The sequence below is a fragment of the Strix uralensis genome, chromosome 5 (assembly GCF_047716275.1).
Source record: "Strix uralensis isolate ZFMK-TIS-50842 chromosome 5, bStrUra1, whole genome shotgun sequence".
NCBI lineage: Eukaryota > Metazoa > Chordata > Aves > Strigiformes > Strigidae > Strix > Strix uralensis.
In genome coordinates, this window is record NC_133976.1 from 80,502,961 (window position 1) to 80,526,705 (window position 23,745).

At 39.6% G+C, this 23,745-nt stretch overlaps 1 protein-coding gene across 5 annotated transcripts in view; it reads left to right on the plus strand.

Annotated features, from left to right (window-relative positions):
- The window catches only part of RFX4 (regulatory factor X4), a 98,305-nt gene that overhangs the window by 70,278 nt on the left and 4,282 nt on the right, over positions 1-23,745 (plus strand). For 4 of the 5 annotated variants that reach the window (XM_074869484.1, XM_074869490.1, XM_074869486.1 and 1 more), the window contains 4 exons: positions 1,789-1,908; positions 3,200-3,361; positions 10,070-10,232; positions 14,709-14,847. In XM_074869484.1, the coding sequence (XP_074725585.1) occupies positions 1,789-1,908; positions 3,200-3,361; positions 10,070-10,232; positions 14,709-14,847 (584 nt within the window). The remainder of the gene's footprint in view (positions 1-1,788; positions 1,909-3,199; positions 3,362-10,069; positions 10,233-14,708; positions 14,848-23,745) is intronic. The other variant, XM_074869485.1, reaches the window with a different exon arrangement.

The window sequence follows — 23,745 nt, forward strand, 5'->3', positions numbered from 1 at the left end:
ATGGAATTTCAGAAAGAACACATCTAGATGAGGCATTGTTTTTGTCTGGCAGTAGTTGGTCTCTGTTTCCCTCTCAGCTGCTGATCTTTCTCTGGTTTAAGCCAGCTGCTGGACTGGCTATTATTTTAACCTGACCGCATTTGCAGTTGCCAGAGTTATATAATGACTTATATGAATGTATTTTAAATATTCTGTGCAAGTTTAAATAAACGTAGGAGATTTTTAAAAAAACAACATTGTATGCTCAAATCTTGTCTGGAGCTATTACAGGTACTCTGTGTCATGGAGTCTATTGCATAAACTGACCAAACTCTATCTTGATCCTTGTCAGTCTTCTCCTGCAGATGAATGTTATTCCTTTCAGGAGGACACTACACAATGTCTTGGCTCTGATACTTTGCTCCTCTATTTTTCCCCTGAAATGCATCTATGGTCTCTTCTTACACATCTATTTTTGTGTCTCTGTGTGCTCTAGGGCAAACATTTCTTCACCATCCCTGACATGTATCCTTTATAAATTATGGGAAGCAACTCACTTCCTTTCTGCAAAATGAAGCCAGCCGTGCATTTTTAGTCATTTAAAGTCTATTATCCGTTCCCCGCATCCTCCATACCAGTTTCAACTTGTACTAATTTTTCTTGACCGTGGGTGACTAGAGTTATATGCAATATTCTAAGTGAGGTTTCACCAGTGCCTTGTGCAATAGTATTAATATTTCTGTTTCTACAGGGGAAGTATATAAATCAGAGGATGATATAAATCTCTAAGGGCAGAACTTCTTACAGTGTGCTATTAAATTTCATTTCCATTACTCTAGCCCACAGCATCACCCAGTCCTTCCTCCTAACAACATTAACAGGTTCTCCATCTGTACTCAAATCTTGCTTGAGGATTTGTGGCAGATAGCTATCCATATAATCTCCTTTTACTGTTAATTTTCAAAGTGGTTTTTGACTCCATTCCCTGCATTTTCTTTTGTTCATACTCTTCCCTTAAGTTCTTCAGTCCTTTAGCCCTTAAGTTTGTCACATTCCTGTCATGGCAGCTAAGAGATAGTACCCATGGCATCTTCCGAGGTAAGCACAGAAACAGGCCAAATATTATGCTGCTGATATGGTTCAAACTGATAATTAGGAAAATATAATGTAGGAGGAGAAGTATGACAGAGCAAAGCTTTGGCATGTCTTTCCATCTAAGACATCCATAATTGCTGCTAATGCCTCTATTTGGCAGCTAATGGGTGCCTCATCCAGTCCAGGCAATGCACTGGAGATATACCATCAGGAGATCTGGAAGATTGTTTCTACCTTCCTGTTGATTAGTCTCTCATTTCTTTGTCCAGCGTCACAGGTAGTTCAGAAAATTCATACCAGGATGTGTCATTAAGGCAACCAATTCAGGATTCTATTTCTGACAGAAACTTTTATCTGGTCCTTTACATAAAAGGAAATAATTCCACTGTGGTGTAATTGTCTAAATGGTTCAGTGCTAATACAGGAGAAGAAAACTCCATCAAGTCCCAACTCTCACCTAGGCAGCCTCCTTGCACCCTAAACCAAAATAAATGGTTGTATAAGCCTGTATAAATCCAGGAGTGAACAGAGTTTGCTAGTCCCCAGTTCTACCTTGACCTCTCTTACCTTGAGTAAGAGAGATACTTCAGTGACAGTAGTATATGGAGGCAGTCCTACTCACTCAGTACTGTTTGTGTTGAATACCGTAATCATTGGTTTAATGAGTGTATTGAGACAGTCAATGGCTTTTTTGTTTGTTCACTTTATTACCAGGGTCTTTTCACCTTATTCACTTGATGTTTGATGACTACGTATTGTACCTGCTAGAATCACTCCATTGCCAGGAGAGAGCTAATGAGCTAATGAGGGCAATGAAAGGAGAAGGAAGCACAGGTGAGTTTGTTCTTTTATTGATCTTTTGTTGGTTTGTTCCACTGGATTCACTATTTTCTACGTTAGAGCATTTCTTTATCCTCACGTAACCCAGTGAGGCTTATCTAGGAGCAAAGTGTTTTTCAGTTCCATCATGATTTGAAGTAATTTGTGAGGGGGGCATCCCTGGTTAATACATTCTGAAAGAGGCCTGCCTGGTTCATGATGTGACTGTGGGTGTCTGAACCCCATTCCTAAGCACACACTTGGTGTTTCAGTAAGAAATTTTTGTACTGAGCCTTTTACCTCAGTCTGTCTAAGGCACCATTATATTTCAGTGAACCCAGACTTGATTCTCGCTCTCGCCCTGGTTTAGCACTAAATAAATTCACTGATATGAATGGATTTTACCAGTCCAAATAAGAGGGAGAGATGGGAGAAGTGAGAAAAGACAAAAAAGCAAGGCTGTTGTTTCTGATGCACTTATGTTCTAAGTGCCTGTACAGAGGCAGATTCCGAGTCCTGCTCCGCTCACTCTGCACTGACTCGCCAGAACAGAAGTGAACACTGATTGTCTTTAGTGTCTCTGCTCAGGGCAGCCCCGTGTAATAAGGGATCCTCAGCGATCTACCTTCATTGCATCTCCCATTAAGTTAAACCCCTCTGTCACCTTTGGAACATTCCACTCTTCATTTTAGCTGTGGCTTAATTTGTCACCCTATAGATTTATGGGAAGAAGAACATTTCAATAATTAGGCTAATATCTTCTATGTGTTGAAAGACCTGGATTTAATTTATTGCCCTACCATAGCCTCTTGTTTTTGTGACAAACAAGTTGCTTATCCCTGTGTACTTTTCACATAGCTTTAGCAGCTAGAACTATCCAGATGTTACCCTCTTTAGTCAATGAAGAGAGAAGGTCATGGCCAAAAGTCACTGGAATCCCCTGGAGATTTCTGTTTCTTTCCAATATCTCTAGAAGGAATAGGAGAGCCTCACTCAAATTGGACTCCTAATTTTAGGTATCTAATAGTATTTTACAGGAATATAAACCTTAAGCTGTCTGTGAATGAGTTTCCTATCTATACAACAGGAAGAATAGCACTTTCCTTTAAGAGGTCTTATGAAGGCACACTGAAGGTTGTAATGCTGAATATTACAGAGGTACTCTTTCAAAGATTTGTGATTCCTAATATGCTTTTCTTGAAATACAGCCTACAGAACTTAACTACTTGCATTCATTTTTTTAGTTCCTCAGTGTTTCTTGACTCTACCTTTAACTATGTTTCATGATTTTTCTCTCATCCTGCAGCAGAACTACGAGAAGAAATTATTCTGAGTGAACCAGCTCCTCCAACTCCCTCCCCAGTGCCGTTCTCCCCAGCTAAATCTGCCACCTCAGTGGAAGTGCCCTCTGCCCCCTCGCCTGTCAGCAATCAGTCCCCAGAGTACGGTGTCATAGCAGCTACAACAGGTAGGTAGGCTTATGGCAGCTGGATCTGCTTGAAAATGGCTTTTGCCCTTGGTCACCTGAAATTGAGCCTGAGAACAAGATGTGCCGGCTTTCAAGAGATGAGAAGCCTTCCCAGACAGAAATCTGTTTAAAGTATCAGTTATGCCTTCTCACTGTATCCAAACATGATGTGTAATCTAACAGGAAAAAGATCTGATGTTTGGAGTCCAAAGGCCTAACAGGAGATCCCAGACCTCAGCATATCAGAATCTGTTCGGTAGCTGAGGCCTTCAGAAGAGCACACCTTTCACTTTATTATTTCTAAATGGTTTCAAAAATCAGTCTGATTTTTCAAATTTTTAGCAATGCCCCAAAAGAATTATTTATGAATATAGCACTTCTGAGCATCTTTGATGACTTTAAGGGCAGTCAGTCTCTCTGAAAAATTTTATCTACTTCAAGGAAACGTGCCAGATATTTTAAGGTTTAGTGAGGTTTTCAAAATCCTAACCATTAGTGGTTCAAGAATTCCTAGTCGGTAAAATGGGAATTTGATATCTTTCAACATATTTGAGACACAAATGTGTTTAAATACCTGCACAAGTTTCTCTTGGACATGTTTTACACATCGTTGATAACTTCCAGCTTTCAATGTTAGAGACTAGGAACTACATGCCTGAAGCCTATTTTCAGTTGCATACTTTATTATGGCAACTCATGAGGTAGTTGTATTCTGGTTGGCCCACAGATTTAAAAATCTGTGCTTAAAGGTATTCAACTTGTGGGCAGGATTGTCAGAAAACAATAAGCACAAAACTGTCTTCTTGTGTGTTCTGTATAATGGGCAACCATCCTCTGTACCCTAATGTAAAACTCAGTCATTACTATCTGTATGTGGGCAGGACAGTCTGTCTCTATGATCAAAAGACAGTGTTTTCTTAACTCATGGGAAAGAAAGACAGAAATGTGAATGACTTTCAGAAGGCATTCCAGGCAGTGAAATTCCAGCTTTGCTGCTGCTTAGTGAAATGGGTATATAATCAGAATGTGGAAACTATCACTTTTGTGACGTACTAGAAAAGTTACAAAACCTTCTTGAAAGAATGTCAGAAAGTGATGATTTACCACACTGGAGAATTTGGCAGTGGCTAAAGGACTAATAAATCTTTCTGACAAATGGTTTTCATGTTTTCAAAGGCTCCACAGGGAAGCACAGTGCCTAGCTGTGGTGGAAAGAGATTTAAGAACATTTGTACCTACATTGAAACACAAGGTTTTCTCACTGTTGGAGACTATACCATATTTAAGAGGGAAATAGGATGGTATTACCCCCAGAACAGTTAGACAAGAGACACATGATTCATAGACATGACAGGTGATCACATGGCTTTGGATCAGGCAGTGCTGGAAACATTGATTTGGTGGGTAACTTGCTCTTTAGACATTGTGGCCCAATGGGATCATTGTGTCATTATAACCAGAACTTCGTATGACGAGAACTGTACCCAGAAGTAACAGACTGAGAAGTAGGGAACTGTGTGCTCTCCAGTGGCATTGACAGGAATGGAGATTTGAGGGACTTGTGTTCAGGCTGCAGAGACTGTAACTCTATGTGACTATCATAACTATTAACCCAAAGCTTATTCCATATTTATATAGTAACTTATTTGTCAGCTATCTGTGCTTTCACCTTCAGCTTACTTGTCTTAGGTACTTGACTTAGGCGCAGATCTGGGCAGGCCTGGGAACTGCACGGATCTTACATATTCTCTCCTGAATCCCACCAGTAATGCAAGGGAATGGACTCACATTACAAATACAATTCCTTTTTGATTTCATGTTGTTTATTATTTTCTTATAGTCTGGTTTATTCTCTCACTCTAATTTTTTATGTCCTGGTAAGGCCAAGGTCAACTAGTTTGAAATCTGAAGCCAGAAACAGGATCATTTGGGAACAATGATTGAAGGACCTACTCCCACAGCACAGGCAGTAGAACCTGATGTAGTTGTTCCCATAGCAGAACTTCTTAGGCAAGAAAGCTATTTCTGATTATTTTAGCTCTCTGTTTTTTCCCGCTTTTCATTTTTAGGTTGTTCTAACAACTTTTGTTTGGTTGAACTGGATTTTATTCTTATGGTCTGGTGCAGTCCCACTTTTGCAAGTGTGAAAATAATTTTTGCCTAGCACAAGCCAAATTTGTCAATAGTCTTAATTTGGGCAATTAGTAATACCTCCATTTCTCATGTTCATCATGTAGATGAACTGATCACCTTTTTAGTTTGCTAACCATTACACCATGGAGTGCAGGATTCGTTCACATAAAGTAATACAAAATAACAACCATGTTTCAGCTATAGGAAATTGCTATACTTTAAAATAGGAGTGCTGAAGATGTATTACATATAATCAAACTATTCCATATACAGATTTGTGGCATTAATATATAGAATATTTCAGAACAGGAACCTCTGTTCTGGAGAGATGTATTTAAAGTACACTTTATTGATTTTCTTGTGTGTCTTTTATGAGGTCAATGTAAAATTCTGCAAATGCTTTGCAAATCTTGAGAACTAGTTCCATTGGTTACTACTAGCTCTCAGTCCCCAGTTTAAGGCATCATTAACTCTTTCTTGCTTGTGGCATTAGCAATAAAAGTTAACTATTAAACTTGCGTTTTAAGCTTTTTGCCTTCAGTCAGTGGTCAGCACAAAACCAGCAAATTAAACTGTTGCAATTACATGATACTGAGCAAAAGAAAGGTAAATCCTGTATATAGCATTCTGTGGCAGAACATCTGGCATGGCTCAGCTAACTATTTAAAACTTTTTGTTCAGTTACTAGACATTTAAAAGGATAATTAGTCTCCATCCTTTCTAGATCACAAAGGCCAGATTAATGATTGTTCAAACTGCAACAATATTGTAATAAAAGTGATAGCTATATGGCTGACTATGCTATTCTCTCTTAAAGCCCCTCTTAAAGCTGTGATTACTCATTTGCCAATTCCATGGTTTTTAGACAACCTGAAATGAACTCTGAATTGTAAGTAATTCCTGATATGTTAGTAAACTAATCTATGCAGTTTACTGTTTAGTTTCAAGAAATGTATGTGTGAAATAATTCTTCAGGCCAGCAATGGTCATTTAAGCTCACTGTTCTTCCAAGTCTAGGCTAGGTATTAAAGTTCTGGGAATCTGGCATAGGAAATACTTGCACAGAGCTACCACCTCTCAAATTTACATGTGTGAGTACAACAAATTTCTGGTTTTTTTCCTAAAGCTTCAGCTCCTGGACTCATATGAATATATGAGAACATTAGCTCTTGTTCAACAAGCAGAGTTTAATTGTCATGGCTGCAGAGTGTAAAAGTCATAGGTTCCAGTTTCAAAAGGCAATTCTCCCCTTCCAGATGGAAGGGTTTGTATTTTTTCTAAAGCTGATAGTTAAGATCATCTCTTTGTTGTGTGGGGGCAGAATGGGGGTCTGACTCCAGATTTCTGATTGCTTGAGGTTGACTGCACTGCTTACTGTCAGACATAATACACAGGGCTGTAAGTGTCTTGCTTGTACCTGGGTGGTCATTTAGTCCAGCAGAAAGCAAATATAAAATGCAGCATCATGAAGCAACTTCTATTTCTTTCTGCACTGGTGTACATGATGGCACCAATGACAACAGGGCCGTCGCTGGACTGATAGCAGTTCCATATATCTTTGGCTCTACTACAGGTCAGCTGGTCTCTTGGTTAGTATCCTTAAAATCAATTTTTTCATTAAAAGAGAAAAGAAAAAGAAGTGATAATAAATGAACTTCCCTATTTTAATCAAATCCGGCGTGTTCAGAACACAAAGCAAAGCAAAATGTTGCTCAATCACTATTGTTTTTGCTTATTTCAGAAAGCAGTTCAGTTGGGTTCAGTCATATCTAAAAGAAACTTCAACTCCTGCAGTTCAATTCTGCATCCAGCTGAGGAAATTAATCATATAGGGCTGGGACATAGGCGGGTATTTAAAAGCTAACTATGAAAAACTTTCAGACTTACCTAATTCCTTCTTTTCACCCACCACCATGTTGGCAGTATCCTGGCTGACCCAATATATATCTGTTGTCTTCTTCTATCCTTCCTCTGTCTTTGTGACTAGGTCGATGAAAATAATGGCATCCCTTTCAAAAAGGCAAAGAGAAGTGAGGCAGCTGTAGATTCCCAAGAACATCCTGAAAAAAATATTTGAACAGCTTTCTGTCACTCTGTAAATCCAGAGTAAAACCCAACATACATTTACTTCTAAACCATAACCTCCAGAAGAAGGTGGCTATTTCCTAGAGCAGCTGTGTGAAGTACTATCCTGTAGTACTGAGGACAATTCTTGGTTAGAAAAATTAAACAAAGATATTCACAGCTCTTCCAGTGCAAGACCTATTCTCTGTATTTGTTTCTGTGTTGTCTGGACAGGCACAAAGCATGTTACACTCTAAACATTTATTTTAAAATTGAACTGAGGTAGCTGCCAGTTAGATTTGAATGCCAGGAGTGGCCAAGTCCTCTCATCCAAGGAGTCTGACTTCCCACAGGGAGCACATGAAACAACTTGCTGTGCTGGACCAACTCATTTTCCTCAGACTGAGATAAGATCCCTAGTATTATTCAAAAAAAGAAAAAGAGGCTGTCACAATGGCTGGGGCCAGTCAAATTAACCATATTTGGTAAAATGCAAAGGATCTTTTGGCCCTGTTATTACCACTTCTTGTTAGAGCTAGGAAGGTCATGAGATTTTTGGCTCAATGGCCAAATTTTTTCTTGGAAAAAATAAAATCAGGTCAAAGTAAAACTTTTGTTTTATAGTGAATTTAAAAAGTGAAAAAAAACAGTAATATTACCTTAAAATTTGTATTTGGCTTTTTTCACCATCTTCGTTGTCCTTCTTTTCTTTCTTTTCTCTTTGTTTTTGCCTTTTGAATTTAGGCCTGTTTTGAAAAAAGTTTCAAATTTTCTTTTGGAAAATAACACTAGGAAAACATGTTGACCTTTTGAAATTGGAAAGTTTCACCAAAATATTCTTCAGAAAAGTTGTTGATATTTTCAAAACAGTTTTTCTCTTGTTGTCAGATGAAGATATTTGGTGACTGCATAAGTAGTTTTGGCCCCTTCCACAGAAACTGTATTTTCTAGTGAAGGTAGGCTTCCTTAAACACTCTTCCTCAACTCAAGGAACCATGACTGCTCATAGCCACAGCAGCACTGATGTGCTAGCTCAAATGTGTATGCCTCCTTTTTAGTCTCAGGGATCTCAGTGGTCCTCTTCAATGGGAGGACATAAAAGACTGAAAATTCAAGAGTCTGTGACAGAAAATGCAGGCATGTGAAAATAGGCCTAGCACAAATTTCCTTGTTCATAACACATCCAAAGATGTCTCTACTGTAAGAGCACCAAATCACGCCCTGCTGGAATATTTCAAGCTGGACTTACCTTGTGAAGTTCAGAATGCCTTCGTTTACACCCAGAATTAAGCATTTTCCATTTCAAAAAATTATTTGTCTGATTTTGCCAAATAAAATCGCACACACCTGTAGAAAATTATGCACATCTGAGATAGGCTTTTCATTCCCCAAAGCCATGGAGTGGACACATACCTGGTAATACAATCACTTCCCCCTCTGAATTAGACCCTTTCATACTACAGGAAGTCCTAGAATCCACACTGAAAAAAACGAGTCACCTCCTGCAATTCCTTTTAGCTACTGAAAAAGAGTCAAGAGTGCCCAGAGACCCCCCAAACTAGTGTTCGCATTGGGTTAAATTCAGTGTTCTGGTCCTCATTTGCAGGGTAATCTCAGCCAGTATGGTCATGACCTCCAGCAAGAGCTATGTTATACTGGAACAATGGATCTGTCAGCCTCCTGAGTGAAAGGGGTGTGTGCAAAGGACAAAGGTTTCTCAGCAGCTGGCTCATGAATCTGGAGTTCCTGCCTGGAAGGGATCAGGATGATTAAAAAACTCAGCACCTTCCAAGCAAAATGGAAAACCCACTTCTTAGCTTTGCTCTTCCCACAAATGTTCTACATGAACAAATAAATTAAGTCCAGTCCCTGCCACCTCGAAAGAAGAAAGAAACATTATTTGCAGGAATAAAATGGCTAGGCTATTTCTGTCGATAAATTTGTTACAATTTGGAGATCTACCACTGTCTTGCCCCTGCAAAGGCTGGTACCTAGTTGGGTGAAACAGATACAAACTGCAAAAGGATTCAAGAAATGTATTTGCATAACACCCATATTTTTCGAATCCTTCATTGTTCTGATTATACTTCCTGCTTCACTCCAGGCCTGATCAGCTTTGGAGCTAAACAAACCAGCAGCCCACTTCATGTGAGGGAGACCTCAGGGTTTGGTGCATCATGCCTGAGAAATATTAGTACTGGTGTTCCTCCATTTCTAAGTCCTATCCCAGTTTTTCTGAAAAATGATAGCCTCAAATTACAATACCACACTGAAAGTTCACAGTCTGAGCTATTCCAGATATGTCTCTTACCTCTGGATCTTCGCACACTCCAGCTGATCTATTTGTATTTTTATTTATGCCTGCAACGTAATAGTCTTGTTCACTTTGGTTGGTGCTGTTTCCATTATCTGTGTCTATTATGTTGCTTTCCTGTAAGCATCTCAAAGCATAAGGCCTCTATGAGTGACAGCCCATGTTAGCTGTATTCCTTTAATACTGTTTGTCTGCAGGAGCTATGCAATCTTACACGTGGTCACTCACCTACACTGTGACAACAGCTGCTGGGTCCCCTGCTGAAAATTCCCAACAGCTGCCCTGCATGAGAAGTCCGCATGTACCATCATCATCTGTCACACACCGGATACCTGTTTATCCCCACAGAGAAGAACATGGGTAAGTCACTTCTCAGTGTCTTGGAGGGGTTTTATGATTTTAGTATTAACTTATGGTTAAGGTTTTTTTTTGAAACAAAGTGAAATCTGTTTCTTGATGTAGTAAGTCTGTATTGCAAAGATGCTGGTATCATTATTCTTTGGCTGTTGTTAGTGTTGTATGATTATATTATGTCTCAATTTTATAATCTCATTTAATCCATGACTAGAAAGAAACAATCACAAAATAATTGATGGAGAAGGGCCAGGCACATAGCAAGATTAGTTAATACTCAGATGCTGACCTGATGCAAGAGGTTCAAGAGACTTTACCAAGTTCCTCAGTCTCACTGCATACTCATTAACCTTGCACAAGTGCTTTCCCAGTGTGGAAGACTGTATACTGTTTGAAAGGGTAACAGCAGATTAATTTGAACCCTGCATCTCCTTCTCTCTTGGATGTGGTTAGGTTTGGATTTCTGTTTGAATGTCACTGCTAAGCCCTTACTGGAACAATCTGGATATGGAGATATGGAACATCTCTCCTATCCAGCAGTATGATTGCTTGGTGGAGGCAGAAATAGGGCAGCAGGGAGCTAACAGGATGCAAGAATTAAAACAGGCCACAGTAAGGCAGTGTATATATAATATATATATGTGTATATATGTGAGAATTCATTGTTCCTAAAGGAATCTCTTGCCTCTGGGTGGTGATTTGAGGAAACTCTTTAATCTAGGTGAATCAATTTTTCTGAAAAGCAACAAAGAATTCTATAATCTGACTTCTTTTGCCATTTGATTTTACATGTGACACGTGGATATAAACATTTTGGTGATGCTTCTAAGCATTTCAGTGACATCTGCCTTCTTGTCTGAAAATGACTTTGTAAACTCATAGGGATAGGGCCTCTGTTAATCTGCATTTACATGGCTTCTATCACAAAGATTTCCTGATCTCATTTGCCCTCTATATAGTACTATTAAAATTTATTTGATTCATTACAATTTGTACTTATTTTGGATCTACAGCAAAATCAACATACTGGTATTTCAGTTTTTATATGATTTGAGTCTAATGTGGCAGGCTATAGAGACATGTTCCTGAAGAAATGTCTGTGGGGAAATCCGGTGACCTCACCCATGATGTTTTGAAGCACAAGAGTCATTATATAATTCTTACGGAAGTTACAGTCACAGATTCAAGACAGAGCTTGTTTAAAAGCATTAAAGAACTATATCTTCAGAGAGGAAAAGAAAAAATAAGACATCTTGTATGCAAGATTCAAACAGATGGTTGCCCTGGAAAGAAATAAAGAGAGATCAAAGTCTGCACTAAGATTTCCATGTTTCTGGAGAAGCAAGAAGTGGAGTGAGCAGCTGCTGTAGCCATTGAGACTGCGCCTCACTCCCATACAGAGGGCCCAGCAGGGAGCATAAACAGTATGGAGGCCATGAGCCATTCCCCTGCTGCATTTCCCACCAAACACAGACTCTTAGCCACCCAGCATACCTGAAAGTTTCCTAACAGTAGTTCTGCTGGGGTTCCTACCAGTCTTGCACACTAAACATGATCCTCTGTGAAATATAAAGGCTCCAAACTGTCTTGAGATAGAAAGAGAATACCTAAAAGATCAGAGTGCTCTATACCATTATATTCCACAATGTAAAGACATTTAAGAACTGAAGCCTTGGAACAATGTAAAGCCCTAGTAGTTCCCAAGAGAGAACTGGATATAGACTGTTATAGAGTGAAATATAGACTGTTGGATTCATTTGTACATACCCTTTACTTGCTTCTGACCAGTTATAGAAAATAAAGTGTAAGTTCAATGATAAAAACTGCTCCCTGTAAAATAAAAATTGATTAAGGCCAAATGCATGTTACCAGAAATGAGGAAAGGGCTACATGATCCGTTCCCCATTATTAAAACAAGTCTTACAGCAAGCAATACTAGTGTAGATTTGTGAAACTTGAGAATAGCACAAGGTCCATAATCTACTCGAGCTCACTCCTGTAAATCTTCTTCTAAATCCACAGTGGTAGTCTCCACATGTGTGGGGTCTCAGGGCTGTAAATTTGTGGTATTAATAGAAGAAAATATAAATAATTGGAATTTTCCTCGTTCCAACTTGTGTCTGTTGCCTCTCACCCTGCCACTGTCAACTTCTCAGAAGAGTTTGCCTCTAGCTGGTCTATACGGTCCTGTTAGATAGTTGTAGATCATCCCTTTGTCTCTCTTTTTAAGGCTGGACAAACCCAGTTCTCTTCCTGTAAGTTGTGCTTCAGCCCCCTATCTGTCTTAATGGCTCTCCACTAGACTCACTCCAGTATGTCAATGTCCTTTTTATAGCGGAGAGCCAAAAACATGGCACAGTACTCCAGATGTGGTCTCCCAAGTGCCAAAGAGAGAAGAATAATCGGTTCTTTAGGCCTGCTGTCCACACTCCTGCTACTACAGCCCAGTATGTAGCTGGTGGTCTTTATTGCAAGTGCCTGCTGGTGACTCATGTTCAACTTTTTGTCCACCAGAACTTTCAGGCAGTTTTCAGCAAAGCTGCTTTTTTTCCAGATGGCCCCTGTACCACTGCAGGAGTTATGATGTTGCAGATGCAGGACTTTGCATTATTCTCTGTACTATCAACCGACCATTCTTTCTGAATCATAGCTGCTAGACTCCAGAGTAACTGCCAGTTCCCAGCTGGACTTCCCTACATGCCATCTGTGTATTGTCCTCACTACTCAATGACTATAGATGTGGTTCAGTAGTCACTGTAAGACATGGTACTTGGCAGGAAACATTTTTACTGGATTTTTCAGGTACATTTTCTTAGAGAGATGTAGGGTTCCTCAGCCAAGCACTTTCAGATAGGCAGGAAAATACTAGCCTTGAGGAGCATGGTCATCTCCTTCTCACGTCCTCAGTGCTCTCTCTCCTGAGAGACAGAGGAAGTTTCCTGGACCAGAAGTACACAATAGAGATTAGGATAAGAAACTTTATAACTCCATGCTCAAGAGAATTGAAGCCAAAAGTGATGAGTGTTTGAATGGAGGAGACAAGATCGATAGCTTCCAGACTAGGACATAGCATCCTTAGTGACTCGAGAAAGCATGAAGGGAAAACACTGCCTTACAGGACTTGGCTTTGTTTGTGAGTCTGGACTACAGGAGGGACTAGATATGCAAGCATCTTCTTCAAGCAGGGACGGCTGCACTGCGAAATGCCGGGCTTATGCAGATCTTGCAGATTTTGCTTACCAGTCTATTGTGTTGAAGGAATTAAAACACAAGATGTCTGCCTACCACAGTGTGAAACAGCTCTATGACACAGCCATTCCTCCCTCCCCTACTCTCCACAGAGAGACTATCAAAATTGTATCATGTGAACACCAGCTTGTCTGAGGTAGATTATGGAAACCACTCATGTACAGCTATGCACAAGTGAATATAAGAATGAGAGCTCAGTGTTGAACAACGAAGATAGACATACGGCCTTATGTCATGAAAATGTTTTCGGAGGGGGTTCTCTGCTCTCGTTTTGAAGCTGCTGGTTTGGCTGATGTAAGACATGACATGGTGTCTCTAGAATACCATCATAAAATCAAAAGAATAGTAGAAGTTTAAACTCTACCCAGTGTAAAAATGACATTGAACCTTCCAGAAAAAGTCTGTACAAATAACTCTTCCCTTTCTCACAATGAATTGGTTACCCTGTTTGTTTATTTATCATGGTTTGTGTTTCATTTCAATAGCATATCTTTTAAAAGTCTTTAAACTTCTGTGCTGAATTAGCACCAAATGTTCACATGGCTCCACAAAGATGGGGAGGTTGCAGAAAGTGTCCATGCATCTCCTGCGAGTGAATGACCCAAATAATGGTGGCCAGCAAACACTGACCCTGCAGTTTCTTATAGCTAAGGAAACTGCTCCCTCCTTTATTCCTGGCTGTCCCTAGACAAGGGATTGGGATGAAAGAAGAAAGTAGGCATGTTCTCCAGCCTCAAATCCCACTCTATTCCTTAGTCAGCTGTGCTAAAGCTGTATGTTGTGTGCTTCAGATGCAAATTAATACATCTCTCTTCCTCCCAGAAAAGGAACATCTGACCCCAGGGCAAGGAGATAGCTGAACTCCACAGTGTAGTTCTTTAAATCAAATCTTACCATACTTCCTCAGCCTGCATATCAATTTATTATGAACATGGCAATAAAATAATAATAAAAAGGAAAGACACTTTCTCCTTAGAAAGTGCACAGATGAGTCTGCAATTTAAAACTAGTCAGAGAAACATGCTGAGTCTCTCTATTTGTTGTGCTAACACATCATTTCTCTAAGTGGCATCTGCTTCCCAGCTGAGCTGGGAAATATATTTTTAAAAAAGATTATTTAAAATATCATTCTCCTATGCAAAAAAGTGCAACTATGTCTCAAAAGTTATAGAATTATTAGTGGCAATACAACAATTATGCATGCTAAATAATGTTTTTAAATGGATTTTATAGATACACAGGAAGTTACAACTATGGTAGCTATAGCAACCAGCATCCCCATCCAATGCAGAGTCAGTATCCGTCCTTACCACATGATACTGCTATTTCTGGACCACTTCACTACTCAGCTTACCACAGAAGCTCTTCACAGGTAAGTTGGATTTATTATTTGACAATGCTTGCTATAACATTTTAACTAAAGTTGTGCTTGTAATTTTCTTATCAGCATATTAGCTGTCTGAATCAATAAGCTGTCATTAGTGTAGTCATTGATGGTCCCTAATTTTTTTCTTTTCTAATATTACCTAGATATCTTTTCATTCTGGTGGATATTCTTTTATCAGAAGTAGCTGTAGGTTGTACTAAACTCTAACATCTAGCAGTCTGAATCATAGAAAGTGTTTCTGTGTTAAGGAGTAGCTGAAACAAAAATTAATATAATTAGTTGTATGTTTCTTATGTGTTGGGAACAGGAAGAGATTCCTAACAAGAAATAAAAGTGTTTTCATATAGTTGTAAGAAGATGCAGAGACCATAGTGAATTCTTCTGTGGCCTTTGCTTTTGAGAATACATACGTTTAGGAATTTGCCAAAAATGTGAGTTCTGAAGACAGTTTGAATAGCTTCAGGACACCATTGCAAAGAGGTTCTGTTTAATCTGTATGCCATAGTTCCGTACTATAATGCTGAGAAATTATGTCAGTAACTATTTCAGGACACTATTGCAGTTCAAAAGGTGAGCCAGTAGAAACCAAGGGAGATTAAGTGGGAAGATGATATTTGGCAACAGTTCAAAAGTAATACAACTGTAGGAGGGCTTTAGTACATCATGCAACTGGTGCTTCCGCAGTGTAGGAAGCTGCTCTCTGCTGTAAGATTTGCAAAAGGTGGGTACAGGCAGGAGGTGATGGCATAGGGATAGTCCACCCACATGGCATCTCTTACGGTTTATCTACTGGAAATTTATACAAGTATATTAGGGACCACCACGCTTAACTCCCATCACTGCACTAGAACAGTTTCATACCAGATGCAAAGATGTGAATTTGATAGTGCTTTGGACTAGAACACACAAAACTTTCATCTCATTCTGGTCTTTGGCATCAGTCTGCCAGCTGATCTTGGAGTAGTAATTTCTCTTTTTTACCCCTCATTTTCCCTAGCTGTAAGGTAAGAATAAAGGAATTGATCTCCTTAAAGTTTTTTGAAATCTACTGGGCAGATTGTCTTATACAACTCCAATATGCTCCTTTGGACCAGCTCAGCAATGGCTCCCTAGCTTATGAAAAGAAAAAGTCTACAACTTCTCACCTATTTGTGTAGCACCTGGTCCATCAGACAGACTACATGAGGTGTGACGATTTGTTTGAGGGTTGTTGCAGCTTCAATAGGAACAGTGAGTGAACATTTAAGTACAGTGTCCTCTTGGGTTTGTATACATTGGTTTTTCAATACAAGCCTTACCCTGTTATCTCAAGATTTTTTTCCAGAATTCATCACTTTCTGACTTTAAATTGACTCACCAATTTTCTTTAATCTCTCTTGTCCTTTACTACAGAAAACCCACATGAGTGCTGGTTCTGAAACGGTCATGAATCTGTATGTAAAACAGAGAATTAGGCTTTTACTGTTTAGAAATGCTATCACCTGCACAAGGAGTTTCTTTCTACCCTCTGACAACTGTCTTTGTCACACTGATATAGACAGCATAAGTTAAGCAAGGAATAAATAAAACAAAGCAAGATCAATACATTTGTAGTTTGCTCATGTCCTGGTTAACATGTTATATGGAAATAGTAACATACATTAAAATCATGCAAGTATTTTTTATACTGTAGGAGGCTGTCTCTACAAGTGCAGATGTCAGATTTCTTCTTCTCTTGCTAGCCCTTGAACTGTCCTGGACACACTGGAAGAACAGCTATGCTGTAATGATAGCACTTCAGAGCAAAATGATTTCAACCTCTATTTAGCATGTTCTTTCTTATGCTGCTTGTAAACTGAGATGGAATCTCACAGCAGGACGCAGCTAACAAAATCCTATCAATGTGCTCATTCTGTATTGAAAGGAGCTACAAACTGAAACCCTACTTTCAAAAATAATCTAAAATTCTTGAATGATTTTAATATGGAATTTGCTGACATTCCTTTTAGGTATAAATGAGCTTCTGTATAATGCCTGCCCTGATAATTCCTTTCTTAGCTACTTTTAACCAACAAAAGTTCATAATATATTGTTGCCTGTAAAACCTAATAAGATGTCAGGGAACTACTCTTTTTCTAGCAGACTTTCTAAGGGGAACATGGTGCAAGGAATTGCAGTAGGACTCATGACATTGTAAAATCAAAATATAGGAGGCCAAATTTACAATGAATATATAAACAGCTGCCACTATACTGAAATCAGAGGAGATGCCATGTGTATGGCTGTGGTAATCAGTTAAGAAGAGGAGGCATTGACCATAACTCTTCAAAAGAACTCTTTGTTGTAATCTACATTCAGTCCAAATATAGAACTCTGGCTCAGCTTTAGCTAATATTCTATCATGCTCTTCAGGATCATGTCTAGAGATTAACTGCTAAGAAAAAAATCTGTGTGGGGTAAGTTCTCCTCTACAAGCATGTAATCAGAGAGAGCCCTTGCCCCAGACAGAGGTCTGAGCCAAAACAGGAGACATATAATAAAGGTGGGTTTCAGGCTGCAGCTATAAATTACTTTTTTGGTCTCAAAGAACACCATGTCCACCCTTTTCATGTGGAAGAGAGCAACATACCCCAGGTTTTATCAGGTCTGTTATTTTGAGGCTATTTTCCATCCCAGAGCAATGTACCTAAAGAAGAAGAGAGAGTTGTGCTTGATTTTTTGTTTGTTTGTTTAGCAGAACTTTAAGATGGATCATTTCACAGATACAATTTACAGGCCATCAATAAAAAGGTGGAATTGGAGCAAAGGAGATGGAGCAAATAACTTCTATTTAGTCGAAGTGGGGAACTGAACAGCTGGGAAGGGGGGAGGGAATGAGTGACCCTTTAAATTGTATTTGCCAACATGTAACACCATGTTGATCCCAACCTGACAATACAATGATGGTTGATTAATTTTAGGATGTCTGCTGTGGTTTCGTCATTGGAATCCTTACAGTGGGGCTGTGCTGGGGTAGAAGTAACACAACTGTAGACCTTGTACTATGTACAGTTCTTGACAAATGCAGGTGGGGGTCTCAAGCCAAGCCTATCTCACTTGATCAGCGGCAAGTCCATGTTAGTGAGAGTCCATGTTAACTTCTGGATAATATGAACCCCCCAGCATTAGAGGAAATGAGACAGCAGTAGTTGCTAAGGCTGATATCACTGAAGCACGGTGTCACAGCTCCATGCTCACTCACACCCCATCCTGTAACAGACTGGTGAGAGCCCCTGAGATTATTGTTATCTCCCATCTCTGAGGCAGTCTTGGAGCTTACCTTGGCTCACAGAGGAATGTGGTGTCTTGTGACTTTGGGCTAAATAGAAATTTTGATAAGTAGCTCATAGTTTCAGAAAGATCAGTGACTCTCAGATGGACAAGAAGGCAAAAAAAAATGGAGGAGATGGCTTGTAAAAAACCTTATAGGGGAGTAAATGTTCTGCTGAGTAGTATCTGCAGCTACTAACCTAGCATAAGCCTAAAACTGGCTCCTTCTGGCAGTGTAGGCTGAGTAATCCCCACTGATGGCTAAGAGTCTTTTTGCTGACAGGCACAGTCTGTTCAAACCTTGGTATTAATCCGAATTATTTTTTTTCTTTCATCAGCATCTGTGAATAGTTCTCAGAACAGTTGCTTCCTTGTAACTCCAGGCCCAATTGCTCATTTCTTGACTTGGCTTACTGGCCAGGAGCCTGGCACACAAAAGAAAAATAAATGATGTACAGATTGATTTGTTACCACCTAATTCTCTAAGCCATAGTGTGTAAGTGCATACAATCTTATGATGCTGCTCTGTCATCATTCAGAAGGGGACTGTGTAATGTGTGTACATAAACACATGTATACTGACTTTATGTTTCATCAGTTGTCTGCCTATGCAGTTTTAGGTACCAGATGCCAGGGTAGAAAATAGACAAAAACTCTGTCTAAAAGCCTCTGAGCGTTCCTGTGAACCTATGTCAAGGTTACCAGAGAGGTACCCCCTTCAAAGGTAACCCCTTCACAATGTCACCACCTCATCCACCTCCACAATATACGCTTGACTGGCTTTTGATCACAGCTTTTGGCTGCAAGTTTCAGCCCAGCTGGACAGGTCTTGATCCTCTTTCAGGCTATCCATAAATATTTCCATTCACATCATTCCACCTCTTCCTTAAAGTAATTCATGCTGCAGCAATTTTTCTTTGTAAATCACGAGGATAACACCTTTAGTAGAAAGAGTAATTAGAGAAATCTGCATTAATGTATATTTTTATATTTTAATATATCTGGTAACATATAAAGATGCACATCATATGAATGTGCATCACTGTATATGCAGTACGAAAACCAGCAAACATACAATATATGTGTAAGTACTCTAATGCATGGCTGTAGTGAATCATGTTGCAGGTCCCTTTATCCAGGTCCTATCTCCAACAATGGCCAGAAACGAATGTGTGGAAGAAAAGTCTTAGAAATAGCATAGGTAGAGAGTGGTCCTTTCACCAGCATAGCCACGCTGTGTTTGGCAAGAGCAGGACTAGGGACATCCTGAGTAGGGAGCAGCAGCTGGACTTCTGTATTTTGTAGCAAACCACTGTCCATTCCCCTGTCTTTGAGTTTTTTTGTTCTTTGAGCTTTGTTGTACCTACAGACTTCTTAAGGATAGGTTGTATGAAACATACTTGCTCTTGTTAATTTTAAGCCTGTTATTGTGTAATTGCATTGGGTGCCCTATTTTTTGGGTGATGAGGAATAGGGAATATTCATTCCCTATTTATCTGCTCTCACCATTTGAGACATAGCTCGGCATCATTCGTCCCACCTCCTTCCTGTCATCTCTTTTCCAGACCTAAGAGTCTGTTTAGTTTCTCCTGTGATGGATGCTCTACACACAGAAATTATGTAAGAACTGTAGGTGCACTGCAGGGCAGGTTTAGTCTGGTGTGCACACAGACATCCTGTTCCCTCAGGAACAGGGAATTTGCTGGAGCTGCAACTCCACTCCAGCCTTTCTGTGCAAACCTGATCTCAGAGTAGGTAGGAGGAATTCAGTCAAGAAGCTGCCAGATCAGCCACTTAGATCTGGGAAGCACTCCTAGATCCCATGTTGCATACAGCCTTATTTTACTTTTTCTTCCTTTTCACTTCCAAGATGGAGTAACCACCTCCAAATGGCGTAACTCGGGTGGAGGTACTTAACAGAACGCCACAGAAGTGGCAAGATAGTGTCTCCCTTTTTGTTCCTCAAGATGCAGTTCCCACCTTAAAGACAAGCAATGTTTGCTGCTTTCAAGCTATCTCCTGTTGCACTCAAGAACATACCCAGAGTCAGCTATTCCTGAACCAGTGCTCTGTCCTTAAGAGGCACTAATCAACTTCTGGGAGTGGGAGGTGCACATTTGTATCAGCAAGTGCTTGCGCTGCTGTTTTGTTGTTGTCAATTTGGTTTATGAAGAGTGTAGTTGACTTCCATGGTCTGGACAGAACAAACCAGCCTGGAAAACACTGCGGTAGTACAATCTGCTCTTAAGCAGTAGGTTGGGTCTGCACCTCTCAGAACACAGTATTGGGGCCACAGTTAAAGGAGCTTTAAGGCAGTGTTTGACTGTCCTAAACTGCTCTGAGGACTGCAGTGGTCTCACATAACTTCCCAGAAATTCCCTATGTGTTGCAGCACCACTTAGTTTCTCTGCGCAATGTTGCTTGCAACAATTCTACCCAACCACATCTTCACTTCCCTTCATATGCCTCCACAGCAGGATTTCATAGGGGCGGTACTGGAAGAAAGTAGTAACTGGGTTTTGTTACAGTGGGGAAGCCAAAGAACTCCTTTTCCAGACAAAGCTCGTGTTTAGTGTCCATTTATGCTGTTCTGGCCCACCTACATCACAATAAAAAAGAAGGGAAAAAGTTCTTGTCTCCCCAGCACATACACAGTATAAGCTTATATCAGCGCAGTAAGAATAATATACCCTTCCCAATAACCACTCTGTCATCAAACAGCTAGTAATGACAGAAAGAAAAAATGCTATCCAGATCCCACCCATGCAACAAGAATCATTGTTCCTAACTGTATGGCTTCATAACGGACTTGAGATTGTTAGAACGTAATTGAAGTAATTATGTATTGAATGTAACAGGAAACAGATGTTGTAACTTCTTTTTAAATAATTACAAATAGCATTTTCATAAGGCTCCAAATGCCACTCCCAAAAGTACCAAAAGCACTTAGAATGAGTTGAAAGTTTCACCCAACCTATTTGACAGACTAATATTCAATGAGCTTCAATTTGTGGAGAAATGGATGAAATTAAGGGTTATAAAGATGCAGTCAATCAATAGTTTTGATTATGTCATTTTTTTGAAATTTTAAGCATATTTTTATGAAGTTAAATTATAGCCAGTTTTTCTGGTATGAAAGTCCTAAAGTAGTGGCTAACATACAGCATTAACTTGAAGCATTCTGCAAAAGTGTGAGCTAATGCAATGTAAAGTCAGAGCCACATTCATAAGAAAAATATTTTGCTGTTTGGACAGAGACACCTTTCACCTCCATGCATAATCAGTCAGTGAGTTGAGGATAAGAATAAAGACATTATTCTCCATCCTCACACTGCAGGAACTCAGTCTTCACTTCATGGGAGGACATATTTAACGTTGTATTTTCTAAAATAATACTAAAAGAAATTGAATTAATTTTACATTTTTGAGCAAGCCCTTAACAATAATCTGCTCAAAGTCTCCCAGACTTAAAGGGCTTCTTGTCTAGGTCTAATGGCAGCAGTAGCAGCAAGTGTGAGTTAACCCAGAAAATGGTAATTTCCTGTCAAGAGCCCTCCAACAAATGTCGCTTTTATATCTGGCAAAGATCACTAGGCCCCAGTGTTTTGAGTTCAGCATGCTTAAGCACTCTTCATTAAACCGGATGTAGAGTGTGAAAGGTGATTCAGGCAGCATGGGCAGGCATCCGCCCAGATGGCTATGCTTTGGACACTCCAACAAGGCTGAATAGATGCTTCATTGGGTGAGTTAATAGTCAGGCAGGGGCCAATGAGTACTTTAAAAATATTGTCTTTCAATAGTCTCTTCACTGTAGGGAAAAAGAAGTCACTGACTCATTTGCGATTAGCTGACCTACCATTACAAAACTTTCCATCTTGCATTCAGTCATAACAGAATTTATTGTAAAATACTAGATATTTAGAGTCCATGTTATTTTCAAGCAATTATTCTTTTTACATTCATGACACATCCATAAACACAGCTGCATCGGGTACACTTGATGAAAAGGAAAAGCAGCACACTGTATCCTGTCCCCTCATGCACAGCCATTAGCCCTGCCTTCTTAGTAAGCCTTAGCATGGCCTCTTGACTGCGGATAGGAGGAGGATTATCTTTCCTTTTCAGTGCATCCTGAAGGTCATTCTGGGAGCCAAGGTTTCATTTCCCCAACAGCACAGGTTTTGTGTGTCCAAACTACCCAAAAGATGTTACATGGCTTCCCCACATAACGCCATGTACAATCAGGAGACCCGCCAGAATACTCCCAGAGTTTGTTTTGTTTCTCTTGCTCATAGATGAAATTTTTGCAGTCTACAAGTTGTCAAGTAGCAAATTATCCCAGGTGAAGCCATGGCTTTCTCTTGACATTTGTAAGGGATATGAAAGCAGGTAATTCTCATGTTACAAGTCACAACCCCAGTTTCACAACCTCAAAGGAAAATTGCACTGAGTCAGGATGGCAAAGGTTTCTGTTATGGTTAACAACAGAGTAGATCAATTATTGCATTGGGAAGAAGACAAGAGATAATCACTGGTGTATTAGGGCAAAAGTCTAGATTAATCTTGTTGTAAGTATATTCTTTAATACAGGAATCTACAGTGACTTCAGGTATAGATTGATGGGTAATAAAGGCAAAGACCATGATAATTGGTATGAAGTGAAACACTACTGAAGACAAAGAAGAATGTTTCTAGTTTGTCCCACATCTTGCAGCTCCACAGGTGACATACAGAAAACAGAAAGTTTAAAATGTATTATTTCTGTGATGTGTTTTTTTCCCAATGACCCATGCTGGTCCTGACTCCTACCATCTCAAAACATCTTCTACACAGTCATTAGTGGGACATTTGAGATCAGCCAGGAAAAACAACTTATGGATCTGACAACTATGGAAGAAGGACTTTTATTTAACTCGAGCCAACCTAACTAATGGATTACATCATGGAGCAGGAGGAAGAAAAGAGCTATCTTCTGAGGACTGCTCATCTTCCATCTTAAATATTTATCTTGAGGTTTGATAAATTCTTCCAGTGGCTGTAGAGAAAGCTCAGATGACTCACTTTTATTAGATGCCTAACTTTTGGATAACTAAAGTTAGGTGAGATGTATTCAGCTCTGAAGCTATAGTGAATCACAAGACAACTTGTTTCCTCTGTATTCATTACGACAAGAGCTTTGTTCATGAAGATGTTCAGGCGAAGGCAGTCATCAGGCAGTAGCATGAAAATGATGTTCATGTATTGCCAGTGCAGACCAGGAAAGCAGCATCCTAAATCTATCAGCTAGTCTCCAAATGTTAAAAATATGAAAATTGTTCAACTTTTTCTGGAACCTCTTATGTTTACTTAGAATACTTGCAGATTGGTTGTCTTTTGACAGTGCCCTGTCCTTAATTAATGAGTTAAAGGAGAGAACCATGATCCTAAATTCAAATCACCTAATTTAAAACTTCAAAGCTTGAGTTTCATTGTTGCTGGGCACTGACAGCTCTTATCTTCAGCAGAAACTTCTGGAAAGCCAAGAAGTCTGAAAACTTGATTCTTCTGCAAAGAAATATAAGACTTTCTGCAGCCAGTGCCTAAGCTCTGCTGAAT